Raw genomic sequence first — 16,011 nt, forward strand, 5'->3', positions numbered from 1 at the left:
GTGGGCCAGCCACTTCCTCTTAGCCCTAACTGGCATCGAGGTTTGTGACAAGCTGACTGATGAGTAGAGCCTCTTGTTATATCGTGCATTGATCACTTTGCTACAACTCAGCAAGCATGAGGCAAAAGCAATTGGAACCTGCAACCCCATGTAACAAATGCTAAGAATAGCAACAAAGAATGTTTGACTTTATATTAGCAAGCCTAAAAAAGATAAACCATTGCCTTTAGAAGCTATTAAAGACACCCAGGGAAATAAAATAGTATAGTTCCTACACTAAACCAGCACTATGTCAAAATGCTTTCAAACTTACTAAAACATTATTTGCATGAAGAGAGGACCTTTTCCTGGAAGTAGAATTTGATATTTCTCCATTATTATTCATATTCTGAAACCATGGTTCCAATTACTCTAACCATAGTTAGATGTACAGTAGTTATAATTGAACTGTTTTGTATACTATTCAGCTGTGGAACAAAATGAAACACTACTTACTTGTCTCCACAGAAGTTCAAAATTTCCAGTTTCACAATTTTTGTCAAGCTTCTTGTCAAGCACAACTTTGATTGTGTCATCTTGCACTTTAGCACAAAGGTCCATTGTAATCGGAGTAGAAGGATGCATAGTTGGGCTACTGTTGATTTCAATCAACCAAGGTTTGAAATCACTGCCAAGAATGAAATCCGCTCCATACAGTTCAAAACTGCTCCTTCGTGGTTCCACTTGCTCCTGAGCCATCTTTATTACATATATTAAGATTTTTTTCATAGATGGATAGATGATGTTGCACCAAACATGGCCAAGGCCTCTCTTCTGCAAATACTCTTGGAATTTGCTACTGGACCACATGTTGTGATATGGCAACTGAGAACTACGATCTGATGCATTTTTGTAATTTTTCTGGACGAAATTATTACAAATATGAACGGAGCTGTAGAAATTAAAGGGACCAATTAGTCCTGTGTAGAGATTATACCAAGTATAAAATATGGACATAAATACCAGTGGGAAAGTGTAAGAATGATCCATTGAACTTACTTTTTTCCCTCTTACTGTGAAAAAAATATATAAGTACTAACCAGAAGGGACTACTTGTAATTCAGCATCATTTTAAAAATAATCATGATTATATTGAAATTATTCTGTGATCTAATGTAACATTAAAGAAATACAAATGTTTTGCCCCCAAAAGCTAAGAGAAGACTAGATAATCAGACAGTAAAAGTCTGATCTGGCACCAGGTTTTTGTTTTTAATGGGCAGCCATATAAATATTTTAAATAAATAATTATTTACCTGACATAAATTCTTCTATAGGATATTATCCATACACATAATCACATATCATACAATCAAAATTAGAAGTATAATCTTGGTTACCTGTGAAGATTTTCTAAGGAAAACCGTTGAGTTGAAAATCTCAGATAGCTTTCTTTGTAGAACCATATAGTCAATGGGTTCCAATCTGTTACAAGAAACCACTGCCTAATATCAAATTTTGTATCATAAATGAGGAGTGGTTTCTCTATATACTTTTGGACAACCCACTTATGATCTTTAATTGGAAATTGATCAGTTGGTTCAACTAGTTTCAATATTTCATCCAGTCGATTTTTGCATACTATTTCTAGAGAAAAAGATAGGAGAATTATCTTTGGGGCATCAGGATACACCAGCATTGATAAGAATATTGCATATTATTCACAAGCATTGTGCTGCCTAATCACTGCTACTTGGTACTTTCAATCGAAAGTTTAATACTAAAAATTGTGATGCTCTTTATCAAACCTGAAATGGAAAATCTTGTAATAATGTGTGTTATTAGGAGTATAGATTTGGACACAATGGCATTTACTTTTTTGTTGGGATTTTGATGTTTGCTGATCTTGGTTTCTTCTTTGAACGTTTCATTATCAAAGTAGGTAGCATTATGAATATTACATTAATTTCTTTGGTAATTTCTCATTGGTTTCACAACTTCTTGATTTTAAGGTATAACATTATTCTCAATACATGGCTCCACAAAAAATTAGGATTTTTAATAATCTTTAATAATAATAGTATTTTTTTATAATCCTACCTCTGCCACGGGATTTTGCTCCAGGCTTAATGATCCAGATGTTGTGAAGACCATCAATCTCTTGCTGTGGGTTAACTAGCCTAATTTTGTGCAAAATATTTTGACACTGAATAAAATAACTGTCTGCATTACAAATAACTGCACCTTCACTGGAAGCAAACAAGAGAATTAAACCAACCATGTAATAAATTTGTATTCAGAATTATTACAATTACAGATTATTTGGAGTACAGCATGACATTTTAAAGAAAGAAAATTAGAATATAACTTTAAGTCCAGGATCCCTTTGGGAAAACAAGTCGATGTCAAAGTAGCTCAGATACACATTAAAGTTGTTGGTCCCCCTATTTCTAGGGAAAGTGAGCAATTTTGAAAGCTTCTCATGAAAAGTCTATTGTGGAAAGGCAGGAGAAAAAACAAACACTTTTCAGAAAGAAATATATTCTATGTTACAACTAATTCACCAAATGATTGTTGAATGCAAAGAGAACATAAAATAAATCATGAGACTAAAAATAATTTAGACAATATAAATGAGCAAATCTCTAAATTAAATCTACAACTAGAAAGCTCCGTGATAACGACTACAAAGTATGAACAAATAATCCAGAAATCAGAAGACGAAACAGAGGAAATGGATTTAGAGATGGAAGATATAAAAGAACTGCAAGACTTAGTTATAACAACGAAAATGCAAAAGATCTTTTACCCGTTAGGTCTGCAAAATATATCAGATGGAAAAGAAAAAGATTTTTAAAAAGGGTATATAGAGCTGCTAGGGAAGTGTCACAACTTGAAAGACAGGAAATGAAATGAGAAATGGAGGGAGAAAGGAACTGGGAGTTGTTTAAGGAATATAAATGGAATTTATATTAAATTTCTGGAATTCCCCCGTAAAAATACCGTACCCAAATTGTTTTTCTTATGCCAAGCAATTTTCACAAAAATAGGAAAAAAATTCCTGGGCCATGTAATTGCTCTGGCTTGGAAAGCAACTTGGCAAAGAAAGAAAGGGAGAGTCAGATTTTAAAAACAGAAGACTTGACCTTCTAGAGGGGGCATTATATGTTTAAATATTCTTTTGAATAAGATTAAAATAATGGAAGACTTTTAGATATAATTAGACTTTTACAATGAAAGATATGATTTAGAATTAAGATAGCTTTTTTTCTCTTTTTTGGTATGGGAAATATGAAGAGGATTGATTTGAATAAAATTTTCAGCTATATAAATGTAATTAATATTGAGAAAATCATAACTGATAAGGATATTTCAAATACTGATGGGAAATCAAACTTTAACAAGTGCACGAAAAACAGGATATTGATTAATGAATTGACTCTATTGATTTATGAATTGATATTATTATTTGTATATTAGTAAAATATGATTAAGATGCTCATTAACAGTACCAAAAATTGTAATGGTGTAATGAAGGGAAAATGGAAAAAATATAGAGAAGAAAGGAGGATCAGGGGAAAAAATACTGGATTGTGTAGTATTGAACAGATTTATATTGAAAAAGTTAATGTTAAATTTTTGAACCAGACAACATGTTGTTTATTAAGCACTAAAGATTATAATTTTAAAAAATTAATAAAACTTTTATGAAAAAAGAAAGAAGTTAGTTTGGCCATTTCTGTAAGTTCCATTGTTTTCACCATTTCTCCATTGTGGGTAGTACTGAGTCTACTTTTGCACATGTAATACTCTTGTTGCATAGTTCCATGTGAGCTATAGAGACATTTTGGGAGTCTGAGATGGTATTGTCTTATGCACTATACTTGCTTAACATTTATCTCTGCTTGTCAGCCATTCAAGAAGCCCAGGTCAAGAAATGAACACCACAGAGATCCCAAAAATGCTACCTTATTGTTGTTGGGTATGATAACAGATTCTTGAAATTCAAGCTTCCTTCTGTCCCACCCTATACCAAACAAATCAAAACAAGATTGTTTTGAATTGCTTTTTTACACTTCCTCCAATCTCGGGACTGTGTACAGCAGACATGTCAAACACAAGGCCCGGGGGCCAGATCCGGCCCGCGAAGTGGTTTCATGTGGCCCACGAAGCTATCCTGGAAACAGTGAGGGAACGGCCCCCACTGCCTTATTATTATTATTTATTAATTTAATTTGTATACCGCCCTTCTCCCGAAGGACTCAGGGCAATACATATTAAAAAACAAGATACAAAAATTAAAAACGATTAAACAACAATGCCCATGAATAAGTTAGTACACATTAAAAAAGTTAAAACAGATTTATAAAACCCAACCCCATCCCATCAGGCCAGGCCAGCTTGTTCAAAAAGGTAGGTTTTGAGATCACGCCGGAAGGAGCAGAGGTCAGGCGCCATCCGGAGCTCGACCGGAAGATGGTTCCATAAATCCGGTGCGCCCACAGAGAACGCCCTCCCCCTGGGGGCCACCAGTAGACATTCTTTGACCGGTGGCACCCTGAGGAGGCCCTCTCTGCCTTAGCCCTGGCCCAGAGACCCTCCTTCTGCCAGAGACCCCCAGATCTGTCCCACTCCTGCCCAGGCCCCCATAGGCACCCTTGATGCAATGATGTAGAGCTGGCCATGCCCACCCAGTAGGCCATACGCACTCTAGCCACGCCCACCCAGTAGACCACGCCTACCCAGACCATACCCACCCGGCCCCCTGAGGGCAACCGCAATGCTGATGCAGCCCTCAATGAAATTGAGTTTGACACCCCTGATGTACAGTAATCTCTTGTGAAAGTCCCTTCTTAACAGTTCTTCAAACCTTCCCAGTTCTACTTTTTTATATTCTTTATTTACAACAATTTATACATTGATACACAATTGTATGCACAGAGAGGAAATTCATTGTGTGAAACCCTTTTTTGTGGAGTCCTTGGTGCTTTCCAAATGTGGTTGTTTGCTTGTAGACATTTCATTACCCAACCAGCACTGTAATCAGCACTGGTGATGTTACCTAGTTAAGTAATGAAATGTCTGCAAGCAAACAATCAAGTTCAGAGAGCACCAAGGACTTCATAGTTCAACCCTGAGCCACATATGTTCTCTTCTACTGAAAACCCTTTTTCCTCAACTGATTGGAAACATGATGCATGATGCTTATAAATTTCTTTTCTTTTTTTTCTTTTCAAGTCCTCAGACACCTAAGGAAAACTTACTAGATGAAGGAGATAAAATTTCTGCTGGGTTTTGACTAGCAATCTCTTACATATTTGCATGTGTGAAATTAGTTTCCACAAAGAAAGACTTATAAAATTAAGAACCAAGATAAATATAAAGTTTTTGATAATTTTCAGTTAACAGACAACAACACTTACTGAATGAGAGAATAGTAGTGATCAATGAACTGATTCCATTGTGTTTCTGAAAGTACTGGAACATTATCTGTCTGTGCATCAATGTCTTCATGTTCAAATTGTTCAAGGTAGGTTTCACATATTTTGCATGCCATTTCTACAAGTTCTCCAGGTAGCTCCTTAACTTTCTTTAACTCATAATCTAGGAAATCAAGGCAAAATGCTTATCAATAATGGCACTCTGTATGCAGTTCAATCTATTTCTCCTCAAGGCTTCTTTGTAAGGTCCCTGTAACATTTATACAGTTCAAAATTTGCAAGAGAAAATACGTTTGGTAGATTTTATTTAAAACAACGTTGAAAATAAAAAGGCAAATTGATGCTGTCACAAATGGACATTTATTCAACTGTAGAAACAGCCACAATAGTAAAAAATACCTTTAATCTTAATGGCATCTTCTTTATCACTGTTTTCTTTAGACGACCAATCATCAGAAATATGCAAATTGACAACCCATTTAATTATGCAGAAGGCTGCTGTTTTTCTGAAGTCATCTGAAATACATGACATTTCTTTTAAGCAGCAAATTGTCTAAATGATAAAGCAGAGAGCAGAACTATAAGCATATGGTGAAAACATCATTAAATCCATCCAGAACCATTATTAGACTGCAGTTTAAGAGAAAATAAGTCATGGCTACAAGTATGAAATGATTTGGAAACATCTCCAGATGCTTTTTCTCTCTAATCACTCTGCCAACTGATATAGTTCAGTCTTGATGTATATCATTAGGAGGGGATCTTAGTACACTGTGAACAGTGGTGGGATTCAAATATGTGAACAACTAGTTCTCTGTGTGGATTCGGCTTCCAGAAATCCATTCTGGGCCTGGGCAACAAAAAATTAGCTACCGGTTCTGCCGAAGTGGTGCAAACTGGCTGAATCCCACCACTAACTGTGAATATTAAAATACTGTAGTCTTGTGGGGGGAGTTTCTTTTCAAAGACAAGAATAAGAGTTGTCTGGAGTAACACAACTAACAATTTAGTGCCAGTGCAAAAACTCTAGAGTACAATCTGTTTTTGTAAAATTGTAGGCCTAATATTGTCATACAACTTTTATTCCCTAAAACTAATAAGATTAAGAATATGAAAGTTAATATTAAATCATTATTAAAATGAATAATAATTTAGGAGAAAGGGGTTAACTTGCAAGTCTGCTAGAAATAGTACATTGTAAGTAGATCCTATTCAGTCTATTCAGATATTTCCACAGACCCTCGGTTCCTGAGTATGGCCAGAATTAAAATTAAAAGTGATAACAAGTAAGTCATACATTCAAAAACCTAAAATTTGACTTTGAGGTCCTTCTGGCCATTCCTCAGATTGGTTCTGATCACAAGCAGTCAAGAAAAGAAGAAGCACAGCCATCTTCAACATAGACAAGTTTTCCATTGTCTGTATTACACATCCTTCATTCCAAATCTGCCAAATAATTTTCTTGCTATTCTATTTTGCAGGTTTTTTGCAGAAGAAAAAGATGGATGCAGCCATGGAAAACAGGAGCTCATTATAACACTTGACTATCAAACAATTGGAGACCTTTGCGATAGTGATATAGTCAAGTACAAAATTGTGCACAAAAAATGTAATCTCAGATTTAAAAAGTTTAGGACAAGTCAAGAGATTGCATAATCCTGTAAGAAAATAAACTGTTTTCTTAAATTGGTCTATGAGAATTCCTAAATCATCTGCAGAAAGGAAAAATATTACATAGTTGTAAGTGAGCTTATAAAACATTCCTTCTTCAAGACAATAAATGTCAGGAGAGCTGCAATTTTAACACACATTGAAAAGTTCTATTCCTCTCAATGGATATGATTTCCAAATAAATGTAACTAAGATTGTAGTGCTGATTTATCAACATGGACATTTCCCTAATTTCCATTGGATTGGAATAAGTGCTCAATAAATGCATGCATTGCTATAGAATTGTTATAGATTTTAGTTGCTTGTTGCCAGCCACAACAATAAAACCTCTTCCACTGGCAGGTTTTCAGGGCTAAAATGAAGGAAATTTAAAATAACTCACCGATAAAAGCAGATTTGTCATCATCTAAACAGATGGCATAACACCGAGGAAAGAAACTGTTTGGGTTCACTGACACATACCATGGCAAATTCCTCATGTGCAAACAGAGTCCTATCTATAAATAATATGTATATATATATATATATTATCAGTGCTTTTATGGATAATAGCAAACTAGCTGTACCCAGGAATAAGTGTAGTTAGTATACCAACCAAAGTTCTTCATGTACTTAATAATGCTTTGTTCAGTGCTTCTCAATCTTGGCAACTTTAAGATGTGTGACTTAAGATATGTTCCCCTGGCTAGCTGGGGAATTCTGGGAACTGAAATCCACACATCTGAAAGCTGCCAAAGTTGGGAAACAGTTTATTGTAAGCATTTTATTGGAACTATCCTTGTGCTTGGTCAGCTGAATCAGCATCCAACAGTCATATCACTATTCATAATCCACATCTGTTCATATCCCACATCTGTTGAAGTATCTGTCCTATTGACAATTAGTTGTTGAGCCAGAGTCAAGGGTTTTTTAATATATATAAAATAAAAAAAGAAGTCATGGGACTAGTACCACCTTCTTAATTACAAACAGGGTAGATATCTGAAATTGTCAATGGAGGTTTTGCTTATTATGTCTCAAGGACTATCTAGTGATTGATCATGGGCAAGTTTTCTTGTGCTGGCATCCATACTCTACAATCCCTGAAATCTGTTAAATGCCTCTGTTACATCCTCTAGATATTGTTAAAGAAGCCTTGTCTTTTCATTTTAGAACTTTTCTGGATGAACTTGGCTTCTGCTTTTGTTTTTCTTTCCTCCCCTCTTTTTTATGTGCTCTCTCTCTCTCTTTTTCTCTCTCTGCACGTATGCGTGTGCACATGTGTAATATATTTTAATTCATTTTATAGTTACAATGTTTGCAATGGCTGCAAGGAAGATATGAAAAACAAGTAGTGCTGTTAACACTAGAAGGAATACATGGAACTGATGTGATCATTGTAGCTTTATATGTAAAACTTATAGTTGCAAATAAATAAATACAGTACAATTCATTTTATTGCATAGCATATTTTGTAAAGTGCTTTTTTAATTTTATTGTGCATAAAGTGCTTTAAGGAACTTGAGTATATGTAACAGTATTAAAACATGGAGTCCGTCGTGCTCTCTGAGCTTGGATGTTTTTTTGCAAATGTTCCATTATCCAAGTAGATAACGTCATCAGTGCTGATGATCATCAGTGCTGATGATCAACAATCAACATCAGATAGTTGAGTTACTCCATTTTGGTTTGATGGACAACATGGTAGAAATTATGTTCATCAAAACAAAAATACTATCAGTCAGTAAGATTGCTCATAAATAAATAAATGATTTTTTGAAAGACTTTCCAATAATGCATAACTTCAAACCCAACTCTTGAGGAGTCATATGCAATTTATAGGGAGAAAGGCTGTCAATTTTTTCTATACCTATTTAACCTAGTGAAATATAAAAGCCTCCAGGGATGAAGCACCCACAACTTCTGAAGGCAAGCTATTCCACTGGTTAATTGTTCTCACTGTTAGGAAAGTTCTCCTTAGTTCTAGGTTGCTTCTCTGCTTGATTAGTTTCCATCCATTGTTTCTTGTCTTGCCTTCTGGTGCTTTGGAAAATAGGCTGACTCTCTTTTTGTGGCAGCCCCTCAAATATTGGAACACTGCTATCACGTCACCCCAGTCCTTCTTTTTCTCTAGACTAGCCTTACCCAATTCCTGCAACCATTCTTCATATATTTTAGTCTCCAGGCCCCTAAACATCTTCGTTGCTTTACTCTTCACTCAACATCTTTTTTATAATGTGGTGACCAAAACTGGATGCAGTATTCCAGATGAGGTCTTACTATTTTTTTTATAAAGTGGTAGTAATACTTCATGTGATCTTGAGTCTATCCCTCTGTTTATGCAACCAAGGATTCCATTAGCTTTTTTGGCTGCTGTGGCACATTGCTGGCTGATATTTAAGTGATTGTCCACTAGTACTCGAAGATCCCTCTCACAGTTATTGCTTTTGAACCAGGTTTCACCTGGTCTGTATTTGTACATTTGCTTTTTCTTGTTTAAAACCTTGTAAAACCTTGCTTTTCTCTACATTAAATTTCTTTTTTTTTATTGAAAAGTTTTACAGTACATTTTATCTTTAACAAAACCAAACCCTTCCCAACCCCCTCCCCTCTTCCCAACCCTCCCTAACCCTAACCCTAACATTAAATTTCATTTTGTTGGATAGGGCCTAATCCTTACACCAATGACATTAGATTTATTTAGGTGCGTGAGGGTGTCTACCAACTGTGCAAGGGAAACCAATCTTGTACAGCTAATTCATGAATAATAAAACAACTTTTACTATAGGGTTAAAACTGAATCTTGCAACCCTGAAAGTTGTGTTCCCTTCCTGCTTTTATCCTAAAGAGACCTATAGAGGGACCAGTTTGAGGTGCTATCTCAAGTACATTTGTGCTTTGGGCTGGGAGTTCTCTTGTCTGGTTGTTGCCTTAACTAAAGACCTTTCTCCTCTTCCTCATGGTTATTTTCACAGCTCATGAGAGTGTCACACTAATTTGTATATCATTTTAAGAATCTATGGCTCCATAGTCTTGCTCTAGTTTAATATTCTATCAGTTAGGATTTAATTGAATTTATTGGGAAGGGTGCTTTCATTACTCTGGAACTGAATCAACCTTACTAAGCTAAAACATGTGTTAAACATTTACTGATATGTTATCGTTGTCACTATTTACGTACTTACTTTGGTTGTAAAAGAGCCAGTTTTTGAATAATGGTTCAACATTTGATCATTATGGAGAGTGTAGTAATCAACTGCATCCTTTTTAGTAGTCCAATAAAAAGATGTTTCTTCATTTCTTACCAATCTAGACTGGCCCAAAGAAGATTGTGTTATGTTTCCACATGGAAAATATTATCCACTTCATCCAATGCTTTTTGATAACCCATCTCTGAATTGAACAAATTGAAGCAACACCTCCACTTCATTTTATAGGAATTCCTGTTTGTGCAGTAATTAAGGAACGAGAAGTTCCATGATGATCCAAGGCTTTAATTGTTACACAAAACAATAAAGCGTGGAAGATTAATGAAAAGAGACATTCAGGTTACAAGAAAAACCACATGGAAAGTGGAAAATTTATATGATCTGGACTGAAATCAGGTTTAGAGTCAGATTCACCGTAGAACTTGGCCTTCAAATCAGTGCATATTGATTCCTAAGCTATAAACATTATGATTATCTAAGAATAACTCCAGTTTATTTCTTTGTTAAATTTACAACCCTCTTATTCATCAAAGGGTGAATACATTCATAAAAGGTAATCAGTCATTAGTCCCTTTCACATGCATCAACTGTGCGAAACCTGTGTTCCTATGATGTAGGCAAACCTTTGTGAGTTTTTCAAGCTGAGCCAATGAACTCAAAAAGTAATCACTTCAGATCATGGTACAGAGAAAATGCTGTCCAGTTACTTGCTAGTATTTGTTTCTAGAACTGCAGAGTAAGGAGTTGCATTTTAGGGCAATCCAGAAAGACATTCTGATGAATCTACTACTCTCTCAACAATAGGTGGGTGCCTCCACCCTCACTGAAAATAGACTTGATAACGAAAGGGTTGCGGGAATAGAGTAGTGGTGGTGGTGATGATGTTGTCCATTTTTGTGGGGACAAGGAAGAACTACTAATCAATTCAAGAAGATCCTTAGCAGCCAGGACAATAATGTATGCATTATTGGCAGAAATGGGAGATGGGAATGATGGCTATGTTACTGTTGTGTGAAATGTCTTTTATAAAACTATATTGGATTTCCATATGATCCATGAGTCCTGGCCAATTGCAGAACATGGGACTATATTAGAGACATATAGCTCAGAAGATCCCATGAAGACTTCAATTCACCTTTAAAGATATAATTTACAGTAATTAACCATTGTTAAGACACAAAAGAGAATGGAATTATTTTTATCAGAAAATTGGAGCCTCCAATCTGGCTGGGGAAAACATCTCACATCAGGATTCTGCCAAAATAAAAAGTAGATGACTTGCATGTGCAAATTTAAACATATGATTAATATAACTGTACTTCTGGCTCATATATTGGTGTCTTAGATGCTGTGAAAAAATATTAGTCTACTGAGACAAAATAAAGTATGTAACTGCTGCATGATTTCAACCAAAAAGATTCCTGTTTTATCTGTGCAGAACTGGATAGAGATAAGGCCAGTGAAACAAATCAAACTTAAGTGAGGAAGAGATAAAAATTCTGTTTGCATTTTTGTATCTGGTGCAATTGGATCCATGATATTCAATGGTTCCCTCTTACATGGAAAACTGTAGAACAGGATTCAGGTATTTATCTTAAAGCTGTGGTAGATTTTACAGATGCTAACAATGTTGTAATGACGTGGTCTCAAAATGTTTAATTCTCATGAAAAAAATTCCAAGCCAATCTTTTATTGAGCAATTGCTCTACCTTACAGTATTAATAGAATTATTCACAGGTCCTAAAGTGTAATTTTCCATTAATATCCCTACTGAATCATCTTTCCCTCTACTTTTTCCCTCATTTTTCCACACTGAAAAATCCATTTCAAGGGAAAGGCAGAATAACTACCCAACATCTTTTCTGTAGAAATACGAAGAACTGTTCATTTGAAGTAGCCCATAGGAGCTATGTAAAGTGTCAGGATGAAATCACTAAAATATATTTGATTTGCTGGCGAACTGAATTAGATTACCATGATGAATTAGAGTGAAACCAAAATATATATTGTTTTTTCTCTTCTGTGACATAGATTAATGGGGCTGAGAATCTACTTTCTGTACCAACAAAAATCCTAAAATTTACTGTAATATGATTATCTCTATAAGCTTACCATTATATCATGGATGTCATTTGAATTGTTTGAATGACTTTCTTCTTCATGCAATACAGTCTTGCTTTCTTAAAAAGAAAATATAAAAAGTTAAATAGGCTGCAGCAAAGCATATTGAAAATACATTATTGCTGTGATTAAAAATTATGTAAGATTCAAATAAGGTTAGTCTATAGTAGAACATTGAAATACGTGTTAAATGTTTTTAATGTTAAGAAAGCTATATCCCAACTATGAAAAGCCTCACTTCAGTAATATTTCCAAAAATGTTATTAGAAAAATAAAGTCATGAGATAGTATAATCAGAATTTTGTTGTCACCCCCCCACACACACACACACACACCAAATCTTTTTCCTAGTGTCCAGATTCAGTTTTATATTGTAAAGCAATGTCATTTACTGTCATTAACTTCAAAATGAAAAGGCAAATTTACCAATTGGAATGCTATTACATGCTTTAACGTTGAGCAGGAGAAAATCAAATTTAGTAGATATTTGTAGCCAAAAATGGCAGCAAAGAGATGGAGTAAATGTGAATCCAGTTGCAGTACATAATTGTCTAAATTTTTGCAACCCAGATGTGGTAGGCTTCGTTTAAAGGAAAATATAAAATGTATTCCCACTATTTTGAACTGTAGTGCTGGCATAAATTACTGCCTATACCAGAATAACTAACAGAGAGATAATAAATTGTATAAAACCAGACACATCACTGGAAGCTAAAATCATAAGTCTATGTCTGATTTACTTTGGCCATGTTATGCATACAAATTCATTGAAGAAGGCAATGATGTTGGGAATGATTAGTGGACAAAGAATAAGAGGCAAGCAAAGAACACGCTGGTTTGATAACATCAAATCTGAAGCAAAGTTGATCATACAACAATTGAAAGAAGCTGTGCTTAACAGGATAGCATGGAGAGCACTTCCCTATAGAGTCACCAAGAGTCAGACACAACTAAATGGTTAAAAACAAACATTTCCACTAACAGCTTACAATGTGTATTGTCTATATATCTTAAACCCGTGGTGGTGAACCTATGGCACGTGTGCCACAGGTGGCACGCAGAGCCCTCTCTGTGGACACATGCACCATTGCCCCAGTCCTAGGCCTTCAGCTGGGTTTTATAAAACCTTTTTGCTTTAGGCCTCCACCACCGTGTGCAAAAAAAAAAAGGTTCAATCAATTTCAACTTCTCACGGGGAAAAAAAGATCTCACAAAGTTGGGATTGATTGAACTTTTTAGTCCCACCCAGTCTGCCATTACCACCGTAGCCATGCCCACCTCAATGGGCAACGCCCACCCAATTGGACACACCCACCCAATGGGCCATGCCCTCCCAGCACCTGATGATACATAAGTGGGTTTTGGGTTGCAGTTTGGGCACTCGGTCTCTAAAAGGTTCGCCATCACTGGCTTAAGCTGATCGTAACCAACCTTTTATTTCACAACAGTTGCACTTATTCACAACATTCCTTGAACTGGTGCTTCTCCCTCTTCACCAATCAGATCAATTAAGAGCATTCTATAACCTCGCAATTGGTAAAGTTATCATCAAGGGAGAACACTAAATAAGAAACTAGCAATTTTTTGGCTTCTTGGGACAAAGAGAGAAATATATCTGAAAAAGTATATGGACATAATATAAATCTCAAATAATTCATACATCCATGAGAATTATCTGCATTAATCAATCAATCAGAATGGAGCTGGAAGGGACCTTGGAGGTCTTCTAGTCCAGCCCTCTGCTCAAGCAGGAGTCCTTATATCGTTTCAGACAAGTGGTGTCCAGTCTCCTCTTAAAAACCTCCAGTGATGAAGCACTCACAAAGTCTAAAGTCAAGCTGTTCCACTGGTTAATTGTCCTCACTGTTAGGAAGTTTTTCCTTAATTCCATGTTTAAATGATCATCCACTACAACTCCAGGGTCCCTCTCACAGTTACTGTTTTTGAGCCAGGTTTTACCTAATCTCTACTGGTACCTTTGGTTTTTCCTGCCCAGGTGTAAGATCTTGCTTTTATCCACATTAAATATCATTTTGTTAGATAGCGCCTATTGTTCAAGTCTGTCAGGGCCCATTGTTCAAATCTGTCAAGATCTTTTTTGATCCTGAGTTAGTATTCTGGGGTATTGGCTATTCCTGCCAGGTTAGGGTCATCTGCAAATTTGATAAGATCCCCTTCTATTCCCTCATCAAAGTCATTTATGAAAACATTGAAGAGTACTGGGCCTAAGACAGAACCTTGTGGTACCCCACTGCTTACTTTCCTCCATACAGATGTAGTACCATTAAGGACTACTCATTGAGTATGGTTTGTCATTAAAGTTTACCAACCCTAAAAGTAGAGTAGAAAAACTTATTTCCCATTCAAGCCAACTATTATACATTTCTAAGCAAATAAAAAGCAAGAAAGAAACCATGGTTAAAAGATCTGTTACCATTGTTAACACTGTTGTCACATTCTGCTTCATTCCCTTCATCTTTATGGTTCTGAATGTCAAATTTAAGGATATTCTTTCTTTCTACCCATCCTCTCTTTCTTAAAGAAGAGCGGATTACTGGGTAAGGACCACAGATGGTAAAAATTCTCCTTTCCTGAAATCATAAAGAAATGGGTTTCAGATCCAATGTTAACATAAAGTAATAGTCAAACTAAATGTCTGCAATGATATGTTCTTCATCTTTGTATTTAGCTAATTTTTTAAAAGTCTCTCTCAAAAATAAAGTGCAATGCACAAAAAAAACTCCAAAGCTTTGATTGCACTATCATGGTTAGCATCAACATTTTTCACCATACTGTGCAGTTTCTCTTCCATCACTGTATTGCCCTCAATGTTTTCAGGCAAATTAATGTTGCTCTAAACTGCCTGAAGGCTCCATTGGACTTGGATAGCTTATCCAAGCCAAATAGTAGACCAGGACAAAAACTTAATTTGAAAAAGGGTTTCCCTTTTTTTAAAAAATAAAATTGATTTCTGTAAAAATATACATTTAATTAAAGTTAAACCTAATAAAATTACTCCCAGTGAGATGGTTAATATTTGACCTTCTGTTGTATAAAGATAACCTTTTAGTAACAACAGTTGGACATCTCTGAGACTGTCTCCAAGGATGTTGAGCCACACATGATTCCAATTTAAATCCTGTCAACTTCCAGGTCAGGAGCTATCAGCATCATCTTGTTATTAGTGTTGCTGGCGCTATATGTGTGCAACTATATTGTGCATTTTATGCCATGTATTTGTGTGAAAGTTTGAACAAACATGTACAAAAGTTGGACTCCATGGCAGCCTCTCAAACAGGTGATACAAAAGTTTTGTGATGGTAGATATCCTCTTCTTTTCCCCAGATCTCAGCACGTGAATGAGGACTCAAAAAAGACAACAACAAAAAATAAAGTTCTCAAACAAGAGTCCCTATTGGTTCCGAGACACAAAGCAATTCTCAAAACCAAAGATGGTCTCATGAGAAATGAATGAGGTTATGGCTCTCAAGTGGAAAAGTATTAGAGAGGAGTGAAAAAAGTAGCAAGCTGATTTGACTGATTGATAATCATAAAGGTGGAGGGGAAATATAGTATTTGAGAGTAATCACAGAAAATAAGATATTCTGTAT

At 35.6% G+C, this 16,011-nt stretch overlaps 1 protein-coding gene across 1 annotated transcript in view; it reads right to left on the minus strand.

Moving 5' to 3' along the window:
- Positions 1–16,011, minus strand: part of TTLL8 (tubulin tyrosine ligase like 8) — a gene marked incomplete at both ends in the record, with an annotated part of 31,044 nt that overhangs the window by 5,930 nt on the left and 9,103 nt on the right. The window contains 9 exons of the mRNA XM_081331944.1: positions 496–931; positions 1,380–1,626; positions 2,080–2,228; positions 5,403–5,583; positions 5,820–5,936; positions 7,474–7,588; positions 10,256–10,384; positions 12,392–12,459; positions 14,835–14,991. Of these exons, the coding sequence (XP_081188070.1) occupies positions 496–931; positions 1,380–1,626; positions 2,080–2,228; positions 5,403–5,583; positions 5,820–5,936; positions 7,474–7,588; positions 10,256–10,384; positions 12,392–12,459; positions 14,835–14,991 (1,599 nt within the window). The remainder of the gene's footprint in view (positions 1–495; positions 932–1,379; positions 1,627–2,079; positions 2,229–5,402; positions 5,584–5,819; positions 5,937–7,473; positions 7,589–10,255; positions 10,385–12,391; positions 12,460–14,834; positions 14,992–16,011) is intronic.

The sequence above is a fragment of the Vipera berus genome (assembly GCF_964194415.1).
Source record: "Vipera berus genome assembly, chromosome: 6".
Taxonomy (NCBI): domain Eukaryota; kingdom Metazoa; phylum Chordata; class Lepidosauria; order Squamata; family Viperidae; genus Vipera; species Vipera berus.